Source organism: Coccinella septempunctata, chromosome 7, assembly GCF_907165205.1.
Source record: "Coccinella septempunctata chromosome 7, icCocSept1.1, whole genome shotgun sequence".
Classification (NCBI taxonomy): domain Eukaryota; kingdom Metazoa; phylum Arthropoda; class Insecta; order Coleoptera; family Coccinellidae; genus Coccinella; species Coccinella septempunctata.
In genome coordinates, this window is record NC_058195.1 from 17962938 (window position 1) to 17982552 (window position 19615).

The 19615-nt window shown below is 35.0% G+C and overlaps 1 protein-coding gene across 5 annotated transcripts; it reads left to right on the plus strand.

Moving 5' to 3' along the window:
* Window positions 1–1068: 1068 nt before the first annotated feature.
* Window positions 1069–19496, plus strand: LOC123316715 (ATP-sensitive inward rectifier potassium channel 12-like). Of its 5 annotated transcripts, none has more exons than XM_044902914.1 (6): window positions 1069–1319; window positions 11963–12246; window positions 17586–18019; window positions 18114–18509; window positions 18564–18785; window positions 19188–19496. In XM_044902914.1, exons 2-6 carry the CDS (start codon window positions 12014–12016, stop codon window positions 19232–19234), a joined length of 1332 nt encoding a protein of 443 aa, XP_044758849.1. In that variant the 5' UTR covers window positions 1069–1319; window positions 11963–12013; the 3' UTR covers window positions 19235–19496. The 5 variants fall into 5 exon arrangements, with proteins under 5 accessions (XP_044758849.1, XP_044758850.1, XP_044758851.1 ...); XM_044902915.1 differs by having other exon boundaries at window positions 11972–12246; XM_044902916.1 differs by having other exon boundaries at window positions 1123–1138; window positions 11972–12246.
* The last annotated feature ends 119 nt before the right edge of the window (window positions 19497–19615 follow it).

Here is a 19615-nt window from a genome sequence, read left to right on the forward strand (position 1 = left end):
ATCTTTGATATTAGCTATTATATTAGTATAATAGATATATGCTATGTTATCTGGCAGTATATTGGTGCTCTGTGCTGGCAGCTATGAAGTTTTAAAATGCAACTTTTAGACAGAGTGTTTCTTCCGGAACAACTGGTTTTTCCCGGATGTTGTTACCAATAAATCATAAGCTAATTAATTCGAATCTGTTGATTGTTCTCGGAACCGAACACTAGTGTGACATTAATTTGCCGGATCCATTTACCTTCTGCTATCACATTTCGTCCTCTATTCATTTTCAAAGCAAAGAATAAAGAGCCTGTTTAATCACTGCTCGAGTGCTATGCAATAAATAAAACTGTCAAACTACCTAGGCCGTTGTACCAGGTGCGCCCGAAAACTAGAAATAATTTCCTTGAAAATTGATTAGAAAGGACAAGAGACAAGAGAAAAAAAGACGGAGTTGTTGCAATACTACATCACTATGCTCATTACAACCTCCAATGTTTGATCGACTTCATGTTCTGTTGAATTTCAAGCTGTTTGAATACATGCGTATTAGAGCACGGAGAGTATTCTCCATACTTTGCAGTATTGTGTGATCACAGAGTTCAATCAAAACTACGAAATTATAAATCGAAACTTATATCTAGACTGACCATATATCTAATATTAATAATAATCGATTTCTGAAAGTTAGAAACAGAAGCAGATATTTTATTTTGTTAGGTTTTCTTTGCATTTTCGAAAAATATTCAATTAGATGCTGCAATATATCTCTGGACAATTATTATCTCCTATTATGAGATGCTTTAAATGAATCTACATTCAAATCAATGTTGCAGTCCACTGTTTCGAGCTTACTGGTGCTCTTCATTGCACATATACTCGCTGTAGGGCATAATGATACCCGGGAAACATTGTATATCCACATATCTTTCATTAGTTCTCAAATTAAACCAGAGAAATTGGTCAAAAGACGATTTTCTAATCCTCCCTCGTATAACTTCGCGAATGGTAGTCTGCATTGAAGTGTCCACTTCTTTTTTAAATTCAACACTCTTGCGCTACTAGCGCTAGTTTCCGAAACTGCTTCTCGTAGATGCGACCGTGAAGAGTTGTTAAAGCAAATTGTGGGATTAGTTTATGAATGAATCAAGTGAGAAATGCAATTATCATTTTATTGAGCCCTGTTCTTATTTCGTTAATGTAGAGGTGACATCCGGCGAACGGAGGAAATAGGGATCAGTGAAGGAAAAACGCAAAAATTTCGAAGGTGCGCAAGTTTGAAGTTACCAAAGTTCTGGAAATCTTCAGTCTTGAAGTGGAAAAATCTGACGGTATGGGATGATGATGTTTTTCATTCAAAAATTGGAAGTTTATGTGTCCGCAACATAAAGAATATTGAAAGGATGCTAGTGAAATTATACGTCCAAAACAAAATCATGAATGCGATTTGTTGTTGAGGGAAAACTGTTATCACCTAATGAATGTATCTTTTATAGCATTTTTACTGCTTTTATCCGATATACTCACCTACAAAAGATGCTATTTAAAATGGGCAAAACATCGTTAAATGTTCATCTTGCAATATCAGGTTAAAAAAATTTGAAATCAATATTAGTCAGTGTAAGTTTTGAAAGAACGAATGTTTGAAGAAGCTCTGTGCATAGATTGAAAACACATTGGACTTGGATTTTATAAAAAAAAATTTAGTTAATTAGAGTATTCGCGCAATTTTCCAACTTTTCGTAACTGTCTGAAAGGTCATTTCCACCGAATTTGTAGAAGAATTTTCAAAAACAGAGTTAATGGATGGAAGAAAAAACACTTCAAATGCTTGAAATTCAATTGATTGAGTGAAAAGTGACGTAAAAAAGTAATATCTTCGGTTTATACAATTTTTTCAAGAAAGTCCTTAACTGTTCATGCCAGAAATGGAATGGTATTTCATGGGGTTTTCATCAACGCTTTTCTCTCCTATGGATGAAATGGTTAAACTTTAGGAGGTATTATCGTAAACATAACTTCATCATTAATGACCAAAGTAACCTCAGTCTATCCATTTCTGGCACAAAAAGTTGGGGTTGCCATTCAAGAAACTCAACATTACTTCACTTCTCGGTGAGGGTGCATATGACGAACACCCTGATCATACATGAAAAGTAGAGTAATTTAAAATAAGAATTGACCTGATCGGACATTTTTCTATAAAATAGTAAATACCGAATTCATCAATTCGATACGTAACTGTTTTAATCACTCAGTATAATAAGCAGATTATGGATCATTTCCTCAGTTTGTTATTTTCTCAAAAACTGCGAATATTGAAGAGTTTCATTAAATATTGGAAATTAATAATTGAAACATTCGAAACAAGAGAAGAAATCAGTTCGATGTCTTCTATTCAATTTGCATTATTAGGAGAAAGTGTCAATAGAATGAATTCCTCACAAATTTCCACAGGTAGTATTTTATTATCTTATACCTGGAGAAGATCTAGAAAGAATCATAAGTTCTATTGATGCTGAATAAATCGATTGAAATGTGCTGCAAAAATTAAGCGGTCTCTCTCTTTTAGAGGGTGTATGAGAACTAAATCAAAATAATTTTTCATTTTCAGGTTTTTCTTTTGGTGTCAGGATTTATTTGTAATATTTTGAATACCGAAACCATCTAAACCGTAAAGCCTTTTTTTTTTAATCAGTCGCTAAGACTTTGCATTCCTCATTCAATAAGTTCTCGAAAACCTCTTCAGAAGAGAGCGTTCTTTTCGTTCTCTAGATAGTTTAAAATGTTCGTTATTCATGGACAGAAGGTACTTGAGCAAGGCCGATTTTAATGATTTCGTGTACAACACGTAGAGATCGTTCATTATTTAAACACTCGATTCAATCAGAAGCTCCTCCCATTATATTTATGTAAATGATCATCGTTAATGAAATTCGTTCTCACATTGTGGCACTTTTGAAAAGAATGTACTTAAATGACGTGGAAGGTTTCCAATATTTCACAACCTAGGTACTTAACGTTTGTTCTGACATAATAAATTTATTAGACGTTGATATCTTGATGAAAAGGGTTTCTGCTGGCGAATTGGGAGTTGATTGGTAGACAATCGAAAGATTCGAAAGAAACACTCATAGATCATAGGCATTCAGAATACGTACCAATTAAATATTGCGCTGCTCAAGGAATATGAAGTAATAAATTTGGAATTTCCATTAAAAAACTACTCACTATAAATCATGATTTACTTTTGCAATTTTTTACGTGGGATCCTGATTTTTGCTTTAATTGAAGGTAAAGGACTTCTTGATGTCTAAATTTTAGATGTCGAAGGGATATGCGCTTTGCAATAGATCTTAATTAAGATCTATTGGTTGCTTTTCGGATGCTACCCCAAATACGGCAATGTGCCACATCTTTGAGCAATAGCATTGAGTATGGGTTTAATACTCAATGGCAATAGCTTGAATTACGAAATGATACAGTTGAAAAATTGAAATTACCACGCGAACGCGAGAGGTTATATAAGGAATATTGAATAATTTTCTGTTATTCCTGAATTTCAGCGTTATTTTGGTATATTATATCACTATGAAAATTTTTGCAATATATAAAGAATTGAATCACCGATATCACCCTGCCCCAGGCGCGTACCCAGAAAGGTATGTTGGGGGGGGGTTCAGCTATAATCCACTAAAAGAGGAAAATATAACAAAAACATTTATTTATTTCTTATAACTATAAAAAATTATGAGTAACAAAAAAGAAAAATATTAAATTATGTAAGAATTGACTAGTTTTTCCTTATTAAATGAAATAAAAACATTGATTTCTTGTAAATATAAATCTATAAAAAAAAATATTAAACAGTTTACTAGTTTTTAGTTATTAAGCTCCAAGCGCCTCCAAGGGGCTAGAGCCCCAATAGCCCTCCCCTGCGTACGCGCCTTCCCTGCCCCTATTGTTATCCAAATATATTGAAGAAGCGTCGAAAAATGATTGTGAAAACAAGTTTTATAGACACTAAAGTTCCTCATAAAAAACCAACAAAATGGCAAAAAAAAGAGACGTTCTTCAACTTTAATTAAAAAATTGAAAGCGTAAATTAAGATCTAGTAAATGCCCTTTTGAATAGAAATTCTTGAGGTATTATTTTCCCTTAAGGAGGTGTAGCATAGAGTCATTCGGGGCAACTGTGCGCATTTTTGCCTTTCAAGCCATACCCTGTTTCAAATGTCGAAGCTAGGAAAATTAAAACATATTCATAAGATAGAGAATTTTCTAATCTATAAAATAACATCAAAGAGCAAAAAAACAAAAACGTTTTTTTCCGCAAAAAAAAATTTAATAGTGAAAGTCGGAGTGCGTTCACATGCCCCGTATTGCGGGTAAGTGTGCGCATCCTCACGGGCTAAGTGAACGCAGTGCTAAGTGAACCACACAATCAAAACAAATTACAAAATCTTATCATCAAAATGTTACAATATTAAAGAAATGCTGTTTATTGTCAATACAGAAGCGCTTTTTTACAAGCAGTATTGGATTATTGTTCGTGCCACCATTCCTGGTGAACACAACACTTGATACATCCCCCTGTTGGTATTTATATTTTTCTGAACAAATGGGACAATATTGATCTAGTCTTAACCAAGAAAATCAACAATGTCATAATTTATTCCTCACTGAACTAATGCTCATATAATGAATATATGCGCACACTTAACCGCGCACACTTTCCCCAGTAAGCCAAAATTTGAATTGACGTTCTTATATAGTTGAGCAGGTAAGAGAACCTAAAATTTTTTAATATATATTTAGATTAATATGCGCATCATCGAATAAAATATTGTTTAACACTGTCGGACTCGGAACTTGGACCTGGCAGAATTTTCAGAGATGCTAAGAATTAACAAGAAAACTAGTGAATTTGATTGATTGCAAATAAAAAGTTAACGAAACGTCGGACGGCGCACTCCTATGAAAAACTAATTTGGCGATTCTGCGCCCTTGCTTCACCTAAATGAACTCCTCTTTGCCTCTTTCATACATTGCATATTCGAGATATACGCACTGCGCACTCTCACTCTATGACTCTATTCTTGCTAAGATCCAGATACTTCTTAGATCTCACATTGTTTGAGTTTTCAAAGAATTTTTTGGAGTAAGTAGTGATCGTTCTGAGCGAGCATATTCACAACAAAGGCTGTGTTTGATTTCTTCATTTTATCAGAATCTCGCACTGTATATGGGTGAATCAACTGTTAAATTTTCACATGATGAAATTGTGGATTTTTATTTTTTTTTCCACATTTTTTTCCAACCATAATTTTCTTCTGTTTACGATTCTGTATAGAGCAGAGCTTTTTCTTCAACAAATTAGTGAATCTCACTAAAAAACGGCCAGAATCTGGCCTGTCCCCTGGACCACTATTCAAAAGTTATTTTTTAACCGACTATACATCAACTATTGTTGAAACAATTATATTACTCACATTCCAAAACAATACAGTTCCAGTTTTATCTTTATATGTAGGTATATGGCAGATATATAATGAAATTTCACGATATTTTCCATAATCAGGTCCCCCGGACAACTCTAATTTCACAGAATCGGAACTTGTTAATTGGATTGCGAAATAGTTATAGTAATGGAAGAAAATTCCTCCTGCTACATTGTTCCATATTGTCATTGTCTAATTGAATGTTTAAAAAATTATGAACTCTTCTTGAATTTGAAGAGATAAAAACGATTATAAGTATTTTCAATTTTGGCACAACATAGTTGTTCCATAGTCATATCTCATATCTGGTTGTCCAATGGAAATATTACAACCAACAATCTTAAAGAAGGTACTAATTGTAGCAAATTCAATGAAGTATACTGATACTTTAATGAATTATTGAACTACTGGTACTGACCAGTAGTTTTAATGATACGGCACTCCGGACAATGAAAACAATTTCAACGTTCTTAATAATAAACAACCTTACAAAATAAAAATTTCAAAGCGAAAGTTCCTAAGTCTTAAGACAAGATGTCAACTGTTAGAATTAGGGTGTCAAGCATTAGAATGTTCATATAGTCCGGGAGGCAGGGCCTTTTTTTTCAAGGAATTTCATCCCGGCTGAAATTAATACTGTATGTTGTAGTCACATTGCAAATGACGAAACAGACCGTCAGCTGGTCAAGTAGCGGTGGGTGCGCGCGTGGGAGGCGGCGGAACTTGGGAAAAAATGCAAAATTTCAAGTGATTTCATCCCGACTGAAATTTTTTATATGTGATATTAATGTTAAATAGAAACAAAATAGTGAAGTCAGCCGATAGGCGGACGGTGGAAAATACGTCAGTCGAGCGCATGAAGTGGGGAAAAAAATTTGAAAATTAAGTGATTTCATCCCGAATGAAAACACCTCCATATGATTTCTTACATATATGGAAATATAAAAATGACCGTCAGCTGCGTGTCTAGCGGGGGAAAGACCGTCAGTCAGATCATTGAAAATTCCGCGCGCCGTATATTTTTGCTCTGACTGACGGTCTTTCCCCCGCTAGACACGCAGCTGACGGTCATTTTTATATTTCCATATATGTAAGAAATCATATGGAGGTGTTTTCATTCGGGATGAAATCACTTGATTTTCAAATTTTTTTCCCAAGTTCACGTGCTCGACTGATGTATTTCACACCCTCCGCCGATCGGCTGACTTCACTATTATGTTTCTGATCAATATCAATATTACATATAGAAAATTTCAGCCCTGATAAAATCACTTGAAATTTTGCATTTTTTCCCAAGTTCCGCCGTCTCCCACGCCTTCACCCACCACACTTATTTTACAAGAAGCGCTCGTTGAATTTTTAATAGACGATTGGTTAAATGATCACATGGCATCGTGGATTGGGAATAAAACAGTTTTCGTAAACTATATGGAATGCCACAAATATGAAGTTGAACAACGTAAAATTCAACGATCATCGGATCCATTGTAAACGTGTCCAGGTCACGAAGAAGCAGACACATATATGGTTTTCCATGTCTGTCACTTGAAATCTGATGTTCATGTAACTCCATATGATTTCTTACATATATGGAAATATAAAAATGAGCGTCAGCTGCATGTCTAGCGGGGGAAAGACCGTTAGTCAGAGCAAAAATGTATGAGCGCGTTCATTCATTTATACGGCGCGCGGAATTTTCAGTGGTCTGACTAATGCCTTTTTTCTCATTAGTTAATCAGCCTACGGATATTTTATCATTTATATTTATTGAAACTATGATTTCGATCAATATCAAACGGGTTTGTTACGATTCACCCATGATATTATACATGTAGATAAAGCAGCAACATCATATAACATACTTAATTATAGTATAGTATAGTATATTTATTTCATTTCTACAATTAATTTACATATCACAGATATGTCAAAATAAAATAGAAACATGTCAAAGCAACAACAAAAAAATATATCTCAGGAGCAATTTTTCTTTTTAGAAAATTCTCTAAATTCTTCCAAGTTATAAGGTTCACACTGAAGTATGTAGCTGTAGCTGTGAATCCTTCTCCGAAAAAAGTCAAACTGATCGATGCCTTACAAATTCCTTGGTAAGCCATTAAATAATTTCATCGCTGCATAATGGACATTTTTCTCCCTTGAAGTTGAGGAGTGTATGAGATAAAAGTAGTGTTCAGTTCTTCTTGTGTTATTACCATTCTTACAGTCCTCAAAGTAATACTGGTGCTCAGGCCCGGATCTACGATTTTTTCTGACCGGGGCAAAAATTCATGATGGCGCCCCCCCCCCCCCCCCCCTCTAAGGTTCTTTACAAACATATAATTGCATATTCGTCATCGCGATTTTCAACCCGAGATATTTTTTTCACTAATTCGTGGTCGTTGATTACGAATATGCAATTAGATTTTTCCTAAAATGAGTACTTTAGGAAAAAATTGACTCTTATTTTTTTCCCATTGTTCCATTAAAAGTTATTTTTTCTCAAAGTACTCATCTTACGAAAAATCTAATTGCTTATTCGTAATCTTCGACCACGAATTTGTAGAAAAAATGACTCGGGTTGAAATCGTTCGAAAAATAAAAAAGTTTGTTTTTACAAGAATGTCGTTTGCAACCCTAACTCACCTATCGTTTTTACGAACGAAATTATTCCGAACGAAAATTAATTTTTTCAGGGACATATATATCGACCGGGGTCATTTTACTCATTAATTCGAGGTCGTAGATCACGAATATGCAATTTGATTTTTTGTAGGATCAGTATTTTGAGAAATAAATAACTTTAAGTGCAAAATTTCGAAGAAATTGGTCAACTTTGAGGAGGTCTAGCAGCCAGAAAAAAAGCACTAATCATATGCTGATTTTTTTGTGATAGATTGGTTCTTTGCGAATAGAAAAAACCACAATTCATTCATCTGCCGCTAACAGTTTAGATTTTATAAATTTCTCCGCGAAGTTCCAAATTTTCCGATTTTCCATCGACCATAACTTGAAAACTTAATTCTTAAAAAATATCTGTTTGCATATTCGTGTTCCACGCCCTCGTATTAGTGTACAGTACGAATTTGGTTTTGATCGGAGACCAAAAATATTTTTCAAAAAATCCATACAGTATGGAAAATTTGAAAAATTCTCGATCTCTACGGTTTCCACCAATATTATTGTAGATATTCACTAAATCGAGGGCGTAGATTATGAGTATGCGAACAGAATTTGGCTGAAAGGATTAGTTTTTAAGTTATGGTCCATAAAAAATCGGAAATTTTGGCCCTTAGTTCCAGATGAAATGGGGATGAGTCGGTAATTCCCCAGGCAAAGAAATTACTGGCTCTATGCTTGCGACACATTGTAGACATATCCCATCTTTTAACCTATTTCACCCAAATGTGGCGGTCATTCATAGATGACTGAATAATACATATACAGTTAATTGATCCCTCATTGATTTTGAAGAGTTTTGGCATAGTGATGGTTTATTATGTTTCCATTCTACAGTTTCGATTTTAGCTCTAGGAAATTAATTTTTTCCGAGAAACTAAAAAAAAATTTCAACCTCTGGTTGATTTTGGCGCCCCCTTAAGCTGGCGCCCGGGGCAAGCGCCCCGCTTGCCCCCCCCTAGATCCGGGCCTGCTGGTGCTTGTGGAGACATAGAAGTAGTCTATATAGACTACTTCTAGTTATGGTCTCTACATATAAATGTAGAGACCATAAACTGTCAGAATGTTGTTTTTTCTAAAGTGACCCCGAGACGATTCTCTATGTCCAAATGATAGTACAGATCTTATTGCACATATAGGTCATTCATATTTTTATCAATTCGTTATCAACCTAATCAACATTCAAATAAATCGCTAGGTACAGGTAAATGTGCTTGGCTCCAAAGGTGGACGATGTATGCCGTTCGAAAGAAATGTTGGTTCAGTTCAGCCTTAGAGGGCGGAAATAACAATCCTTCAATTTTTTTTTCCAAGTTAAGTGGATTACAATCATCTCAACTGCCGTTTGCTCTATTGAATGTTAACACATGAGCAGTGTTAATATCATCAAATTCTGTAAATCCATATATTCCACAAACATAGCATTCTAAGTATGTGAACAATTGATCGAGGTTACAATTGGGAATTTGTTAAATGTCACTCACTGCTTGGATGTACGTCGGAGGCTTCCGGAGAATTTCAAACGTTTTTTTTTCCTTCACGGTAAAATGCTGACTTCAAATTGCATCCACTGAAGGCATGAAATCCTGGCAATACAGAGCACAAATTTGGACCCAATGATGCAAACAATTTGGTGACATCAATGAATGTCTGAATATTGCCGGTCCAACATGCATCGAGATTTGGACGTTCTTCTCGATGAAATTCATATTTCCCAACATAATGATCAATATATCTGTATCATAACATCGCATTGTTACATGAACATCAGATTTCAAGTGACAGACATGGAAAACCATCTCTGCTTCTTCGTGACCTGGACACGTTAACAATGGATCCGATGATCGTTGAATTTTACCTTGTTCAACTGCATATTTGTGGCATTCCATATAGTTTACGAAAACTGTTTTATTCCCAATCCACGATGCCATGTGATCATTTAACCAAACGTCTATTAAAAATTCAACGAGCGCTTCTTTGAAAATAAGTGTGGTGGGTGCGGGCGTGGGAGACGGCGGAACTTGGGAAAAAATGCAAAATTTCAAGTGATTTTATCAGGGCTGAAATTTTCTATATGTAATATTGATGTTAATCAGAAACATAATAGTGAAGTCAGCCGATCGACGGAGGGCGTAAAATACGTCAGTCGAGCACGTGAACTTGGGAAAAAATTTTGAAAGTCAAGTGATTTCATCCCGAATGAAAACACCTCCATATGATTTCTTACATATATGGAAATATAAAAATGACCGTCAGCTGCGTGTCTAGCGGGGGAAAGACCGTCAGTCAGAGCAAAAATATACGGCGCGCGGAATTTTCAATGATCTGACTGACGGTCTTTCCCCCGCTAGACACGCAGCTGACGGTCATTTTTATATTTCCATATATGTAAGAAATCATATGGAGGTGTTTTCATTCGGGATGAAATCACTTAATTTTCAAATTTTTTTCCCCACTTCATGCGCTCGACTGACGTATTTTCCACCGTCCGCCTATCGGCTGACTTCACTATTTTGTTTCTATTTAACATTAATATCACATATAAAAAATTTCAGCCGGGATGAAATCACTTGAAATTTTGCATTTTTTCCCAAGTTCCGCCGCCTCCCACGCCCGCACCCACCGATGGTATTGAAGCTGACGGTCGGTTTCATCACTTGCAATGTGACTACAACCTACAGTATTAAATTCAGCCGGGATGAAATTCCTTGAAAAAAAAGCCCCTGCCTCCCGGACTAATAATTCCGAAGTAAAAATCTTATTGAAGGGACAACAAAGTTTCCTACGGATAACGGATAACTACTTCGGTTGTCCAAGGGACTGGTGTGGTCCGAGGGACTCAACTAAAACTTAGCCGTATAATAAATATTAAAAAATTTTTGGTTTTTATTTTACCCTTACGGTAAAATATATACGAAATAGTATATGATATAATGCATTCTAATATGTTAAGTAAATACAAATAATCACGTATTTAAATACTGGCACAATTGTGCCAGTTGCATGTCTGATGGACAGACAATAAAGACAAAATTAAAAGGCAAGAAATTCGTGAACCGTTTGATGCAAATATAAGAACTCGGTATATTTCATCGATTATTCATATTCATATTCATATATTTACCTTCAAATTTACAAGGTCTGTCAAAAATATAAAAGTGACTCTATACAATCTTAAACTGTGTATAAGACACGAATTCACAAACAACATATATATACTACATCTGGCAACTTATTTTGTGTGCTAAAAATTCTTCCATGTTGTAGAATACATTCTCAATCAGGTAATTCTTTATGATTTTCTTGAACCGTTTGATTGGTAGTAATCGGACCTCAGCTGGTAAGTGGTTGATTATACTAATCCATACAGATTATTTAGTCTATACATATCAATTCCGCAAGTATTTTTTTCGTGATACAAAGTTTTATTGCAGCACCGTTTTACAGAGACAATCTTTCCTAATATTGAAAACTTTTGGTCTTTCGGACAACCATTAAAGAAAGGGTAGATAGTAAATGAAATAAAATAGTTTGTCATAAAATGTTAGATAATATCGATGGGAACATAACGGAAAACAAATAAAATTCATAACTTTTATATAAATTCATATTATCAGGGACCCTGAGCGCCTGATGTTGATCACATAAAAGACGATTCACTTACATAATGAAGAAGCTAGCACACTTCATTCATTTGATCATCTCATTATTATCTTTTTCACGTTTATTTCCGTGTACATGTAAAGATTTGCTACAAGTGAATTCCAAAAACAAATTTGCGAATCATTTTTTTCCAGTTTTCAAGGGTAAAAATAAGAATGAACGTCAGAAGATGGTGACTGGAAACTATGTCAAATCCTAGATACTCCCCAAGACCTCAGAAGCTATTCCTCCAGCCCGGTGTTCTTGAAGATGAAGAAGATGGGTTAAGTGTAAGAAGCTTTGCAGTAGGAAATTTGCTCAGTCCTCACCCTTACATAGAAATAACACCAACTGCTGCCCACAATTTATCTAGAATTTCCACACAGACGTCCCTCACCCATATAGCCATCAATAGATTGGATAGTGCGAGGCAGGAAAGGTAATTTTTCAACCAATATCCTCTACATAAACAAATAAACAAACACGTACTCCCACAAATTTAAAAGTAGTCAGCATTTTTTATAAATTTCCCTATCAAGCAATTACAAACATCTTACCTAAATAAATGGAGGATCAGTTCATAATTCTCTCAAAGTATTACCTCAAAATTGAAGTCTAGAAATGAATGGAAACCTTTTTTCTCGTGAGATACATATCGAAGGCAAAATTAAGGAATTTTTTTTTCGAAGAGTGTAGATTTTATTTTGCTCTATATTTGGGTTATTTTTTCGTGAAATAAACAGTTTTATCGATACTGAATAAAACGTTTTTATACGAAAAATATCTCCTTGAGAAAATGGGAAATTACTGTATTGATGAATGGAACTAACTATTCTAACATTTTTTCAGAGTAATATGTCCGTTTTTATTATAAACAGTGAAGTAAGTGAGAATATAAAACAACACTCTATTGGGAAATTATTTTTTTTGCGACCAGATAATCTGTCCCAGTTGTATTCGGAAATTTGTTGAAGTTTGTAACTTTTTTTTCGTTCAGAATGTGCATTTTTTCTATTGTAAGCTGCTTCAGGTGAGTCCTTCGAGTTCCAAATTAGTGTAATGGGCGAAGAATGAAACAATTAGTTCATTTCACTCTAGATATAGAGAGTCCTTAAGTATATAAAGAAGCTGTCAGTATTTGGTGCAGGTAAAACGTTTTCAGGAATGGACCATTTGAAGTTCTGTCCGATCCACAAAAAATTTCTAAATAACTTCACAGGATGAGTCTGTGACACGTGCAAATAACGTGCGTTCAAAAAAATTCGTCTTCAAGTAGGCTATGGAATTTTGAACGTCGATATTTCGTGTCTAAACGTAATTCTTAGCTTTTGCTATACTATTTTCTAGGTGAACTGTCACTTAGAAGTTAGTATTTTGCATTGTTGGTGAAATAAAATTATCAGAGGAAATTATAAAGATGGTTTTTACGGATGTGTAAAAAGCATTTATTATTGAATCCGACTTCAAAATTGGGAAATATACTTTAATGTTCCGGAGACATTCCCAGTGTATATCCCAATGTTGCTGAAAGAATCAATCTTTCGAAAGTACTGTTTTGCGATGCATTGAACAGGTATGTTCAACCTAAAAAAAGTAGTGGTCGACCAAAGAAGCAAACCTCAGAGTATATATTCTTTTGATACAGAGCATTACAATCTTTAACAACAAACAATAATTATAGCATGTGTATGAGATCCAGTTTTAGCAGAGGCTATCGTAAACGGGGTACCATACAAATTGGTGTATGATACAAGAGCTTAGGGAAAAACCTCAGTAAAAAAACCCTTTCTCCCCGTGAGTTATTCTGCAATAATGAAAATATGATGACAGAAGACACAAGCTTTACGAACCTCTCTTCGGGTTTTATCTCAAGTGGCATATTTTATGCCACACGATTTTGAATGAAACATATCAGTTTGTTTTCATAAAGATTAACCAGTAAAAAAACCCTTTCTCCCCGTGAGTTATCCACCAATAATAAAAATATGATGACAAGCTCTACGAACCTCTCTTCGGGTTTTATCTCAAGTGGCATATTTTATGCCACACGATCCTGAATGAAAAATATCGGTTTGTTTTCATAAAGATTAACCACTAAAAAAACCCTTTCTCCCCGTGAGTTATCCAGCAATAATAAAAATATGATGACAGAAGACACAAGCTCTACGAACCTCTCTTCGGGTTTTATCTCAAGTGGCATATTTTATGCCACATGATTTCGAATGAAACATATCAGTTTGTTTTCATGAAGATTAACCAGTAAAAAAACCCTTTCTCCCCGTGAGTTATCCAGCAATAATAAAAATATGATGACAGAAGACACAAGCTCTACGAACCTCTCTTTGGGTTTTATCTCAAGTGGCATATTTTATGCCACACGATTTTGAATCAAACAAATCAGTTTGTTTTCATAAAGATTAACCACTAAAAAAACCCTTTCTCCCCGTGAGTTATCCAGCAATAATAAAAATATGATGAGAAGAAAACACAAGCTCTACGAACCTCTCTTCGGGTTTTATCTCAAGTGGCATATTTTATGCCACACGATTTTGAATGAAACATATCAGTTTGTTTTCATAAAGATTAACCAGTAAAAAAACCCTTCCTCCCCGTGAGTTATCCAGCAATAATAAAAATATGATGACAGAAGACACAAGCTCTACGAACCTCTCTTCGGGTTTTATCTCAAGTGGCATATTTTATGCCACACGATTATGAATGAAAAATATCAGTTTGTTTTCATAAAGATTAACCAGTAAAAAAACCCTTTCTCCCCATGAGTTATCCAGCAATAATAAAAATATGATGACAGAAGACACAAGCTCTACGAACCTCTCTTCGGGTTTTATCTCAAGTGGCATATTTTATGCCACACGATTCTGAATGAAAAATATCAGTTTGTTTTCATAAAGATTAACCAGTAAAAAGACCCTTTCTTCCCGTGAGTTATCCAGCAATAATAAAAATATGATGACAGAAGACACAAGCTCTACGAACCTCTCTTCGGGTTTTATCTCAAGTGGCATATTTTATGCCACACGATTCTGAATGAAACATATGAGTTTGTTTTCATGAAGATTAACCAGTAAAAAAACCCTTTCTCCCCGTGAGTTATCCAGCAATAATAAAAATATGATGACAGAAGACACAAGCTCTACGAACCTCTGTTCGGGTTTTATCTCAAGTGGCATATTTTATGCCACACGATTTTGAATGAAACAAATCAGTTTGTTTTCATAAAGATTAACCAGTAAAAAACCCTTTCTCCCCGTGAATTATCCAGCAATAATAAAAATATGATGACAGAAGACAGAAGCTCTACGAACCTCTCTTCGGGTTTTATCTCAAGTGGCATATTTTATGCCACACGATTCTGAATGAAACATATCAGTTTGTTTTCATAAAGATTAACCTGTTATCAGAAAATTGAAAATATTGATTACCTGTCCTTGTAGCATCTAAAAAAAATTGTAGTTCAGTATGCAGTCAATGGCATAATGTGGGACCTTTTTTCTTTTATGGAACTAACAGTAGATCGTTAATAATGAGAAAGCAACTTGCCATTTTAATACCTAAATTGAATTTTGATAAATTGCCCAATATTTATTTTCATGTAAAATTCAGTTCTTTAGTTTAGTTATGGATTTTCAGTAACGACCAAATTAGTTCAATATTATAGAAAATTTAAACATATTGAGATTCTTACTGTGCTTCATTCATATTACTGAAATAGGTACTTAGAACCTTTTTACAAAAAAAACCATAATACCACGATCTGTTCAAGATGCATGTCTCTTACGTATGAAAATAGTGGACATCGGATAAAATTTTTACCAAGAATTTTTTTAACTGCCTCAAATTGTTTGGATTCTTGTGATCTGACGCAATGGAAGAAATGTTTTTCGCACTTTGGGCGAAATTAACTTTTCCTCAAAAGTGCCTTTCCACTTTCCATACAAAATTACGATATATAGGTCAATGTCATCATTGTTTACATTTTGGGAAGATGAAGCAATTCAAGAAAAGACCTATGTTCAGACACCGAATATCAGCGTTTAAAATTCCATAGCCTACTTGACGACGAAAATTCTTTTGAACGCACGATATTTTAACAGAAGATTCTTGAGGATTAAAGAAACACTACTTCTCTATACTATTTTTTCCGATGCGGCCCTGATAAAAAGATATAGCCATTTTAATTTTTCATAATGAGGTGTGCCACGCCTGGAAAAACAAAATTACCTTCAGAATAAATATAACACTATACACATCTGTGGATCTTTTAAGCAGAGTGTTATTCAGCCAAAGTACACAAGTTTAAAAATTTCACAGATACTTATAATATTGATTTCTGAACATCAAGAGTTGGGTTCTTTGAATTTTTGATACGTACATTTATGGTACGTAATGGTCATAATGAAAAAACTGGAAGAAGTGTGGGTGATACCTTGTGTTCGGAAAAGACTCATCAAATAAATGGAGAAACTATATTCCGAAATTCATTTCATTCGATAAAATCGTTTGTGAGATAGAACTAGAAATAACATTTTTTATGGTTTTTCAATATCCTGTATCTCTTAAATCGAGCGGATTCGGAAAAAAAAATGGTAAAAGAAAAAAGTGTGACCTCAAGAATCTACTGTTAAAATGTATGTAAGAGTCAAAGACTCATCCTGTATATCAACTATATCTCGTGAAGTATTTTACGACCAAACGAAAAAGTTTTCACCATTTTTTTGAGGCACATTTCACAACGTAGGTTACCATTTCGTAACTGACGAAACATCTGAGATAACGATCTCGTAGATCCGTCAGGTGTGAATAAGTATATCAAATTGATAAAAGGTGTTAAAAAGAACACTACGCCGATGTTGCAAATCTCAATTTACACTCGAAAGTAAATTTGTTCTGTTTTGAACGTCACATGATGGTTAAATTCAATCAGCGACATTCTGAGACGGTCCTAGAGTGACGTGAGCCATGAATTTCGATTTGAAAAAGGATGAAAATCAGTTTTTGTTCGAGAGCGGCGGTCTTACGCCCATCTTGACGAGCAAGAATTTGACGCCCACCCTGTTTTATGCGCCCAGCACGCCGACATCGCTATCATCTGGAAGGTAAAGCATATCATCTCTTATTATGCGCAATTGTTTAATGCGATAACTAGGGTTTTCTCTTTCACAACGATAATAATAATAATTCCGAATTGACAGTGTAAATGAGATCAAAAAACACCTCTGTATGATCAGTTCAGTGTGAATCTTTTACAGTTTGTTTTCATTTCATTTTTGAGTCGATATTTTTTGAGTCGATATTTTTTGAAGGCATAGTTCTGAAGATTACGTGGTACATACTCCAAAAACTTTTGAAAAAAATATGTGAGAGTCACGAACCAACTTATCCGGAAAATCTAATTAAGAACCTAATGCAGCCTTATCATTAGTGGCTTTTTCTACCCCTTGGAGTTATATGGTAACACCACCTAATATTACCTTCCCGCTCTCATAGAATGTCTGCTCGATTTTTTTTTGTCAGTTTTCTTTTTTTTAAGAAAAAATTGCTTTCCAGGTGCCTTCTTAGGCACCTATCTCAATCAGGGAATACCCAAAAAAATGTATATAAAGGATCCACACTATTTTTTTTACAAGGAATCACCCCTTAAATTTGTTAGCAACTGTGTTCCATTGTCGAGAAATTATTATGAAATTATTATTAATTTTTTTAAATTTACGCAACTTGGAACTCATTGGGGAAACTTTTTTCTGAATGTATTTTCAGGAGAACATTCCGAAACAACACCAGCAGAAAGCTGAGAAAACGTGCAATCTTCAAAAATGGCGATTGCAACATCATCCAGTCCAGAATTGAGAGTAAGAAGAGGCTAAGGTTCCTCCAGGATCTCTTCACGACCTTAGTGGACGCTCAGTGGAGATGGACCCTCATCGTTTTCTCCATAGCCTTCCTAGGATCCTGGCTTGGTTTTGGATTGATCTGGTGGCTCATCTCCTTCACTCATGGCGATTTGGAAGATGAACACTTACCAGACAGACAGGAGGACTCGAATTGGACACCTTGCGTTACACAAATCTACGATTACACCTCGTGTTTTTTGTTCAGTATTGAAACGCAGCACACAATAGGTTATGGAGGAAGATCGACTACTGAAGAATGCCCTGAAGCCATTTTCATCATGTGCCTTCAAAGTATAGTAGGTGAGGCCACATATCTATTGTTATTCCACAAAGTCACATCCACATTGGAATAACCAAGTTCATCAATACCAAATTATTCTATTTTATTATCCAGGTATGATGATCCAAGCCTTCATGACAGGTATAGTTTTCGCTAAAATGACTAGGCCGAAGCACAGAACTCAGACTCTTCTCTTCTCGAAGAACGCTGTGGTTTGCCAGAGAGATGGCGCCTTATGCCTGATGTTCAGGGTTGGCGACATGAGGAAAAGTCATATCATTGGAGCCAACGTGAGGGCCCAATTGATCAGGCCGAGGAAAACGAAAGAGGGGGAGATTCTGAACCAATTCCAGACTGAGCTATCTATCACCGCTGACGGGTGTGATGGCAACATCTTCTTCATATGGCCCATGACCATCGTACATACCATAGATAGTTCTTCTCCCTTCTATCATTTGTCAGCTAGCGATTTGTTGCAGGAGAAGTTCGAAGTTGTGGTAATGTTAGAGGGTGAGTTTGAAGCAATGAAAAGCGTTGTCAAAATTAAATCTTTGTCATCCCTAGGAACCATAGAGAGTACTGGGCAGTCCACTCAAGCAAGGTCTAGCTATTTGGCTAGCGAGATATTGTGGGGCCACAAATTCGAACCTATTGTTAACTACAACAAAGATAGGCAAGGCTACGAGGTGAACTATTCGATGTTTGACAACACCCAGCCTGTAGACACGCCACTGTGTTCAGGAGCAGAATTGTCCGAGTTTTACAAGTTGAAGGATATCGATATAAGTGAGTTACTTATACAAGGATTGGGGAATAAATATATGGGACCAAGGAAAAATTAGAAAAAACTGTGAACAATAATCTTCAATATCCCCATGGTCTCAAACATTTTCCGTATATACAGGGAGATTCATTTAGGTGGGAGACCAAAATTGATAAAATACCAATATCTTCGTGAAAAATTAATTTGCAATGTGTTATTATCACAGGCACTTATGTTTTTATTAAATCGTGGATTCACGAAATTGAGTCAATCGCTGGTCTCGTACCGTACGAAAAGAGTTAACGGACCTTTATTTCAATCAAAAACTTATTAGAAGAGTGAAAAAAGAAGATTTTATCGGTCGTTTCAGCTTGAAATTGTTTGCCTACACGATTGAAAAAGAATATTAGTGAATTTTTTTTCAGATGGCATGAATGACGACTTACACACAGTGGAAATCACTAAAGATTGAAAAATCGATATGGGATTGGACATTCCAATGTAAGACAAATACGAAAAAAGTAGATGGTAGTGTTTTATTTATTTATATAATTTATTAGACAAACATCTGTAATTATGATATGATAATATGTATATATTGATGAAAATTTTGTCTTATTATTCATGGTCTTATTCGATTGTGATATTTCTTCATTTTTATTCTCGGCTTTTTAGAGATGCGTTTTTATTTATTCGAGAAAACACTGAATTTAGTTATAAATGAATTCCTTGCAGTTTTTCTTTATTTCTGATTCCTTCAAGATCTTTTTTTTTTTAACCTGCCTACCTCAATTTAACTTCCAATACTATCATTGTGTATTGAACACACAACATTTTGGCCAAAGATTATAGA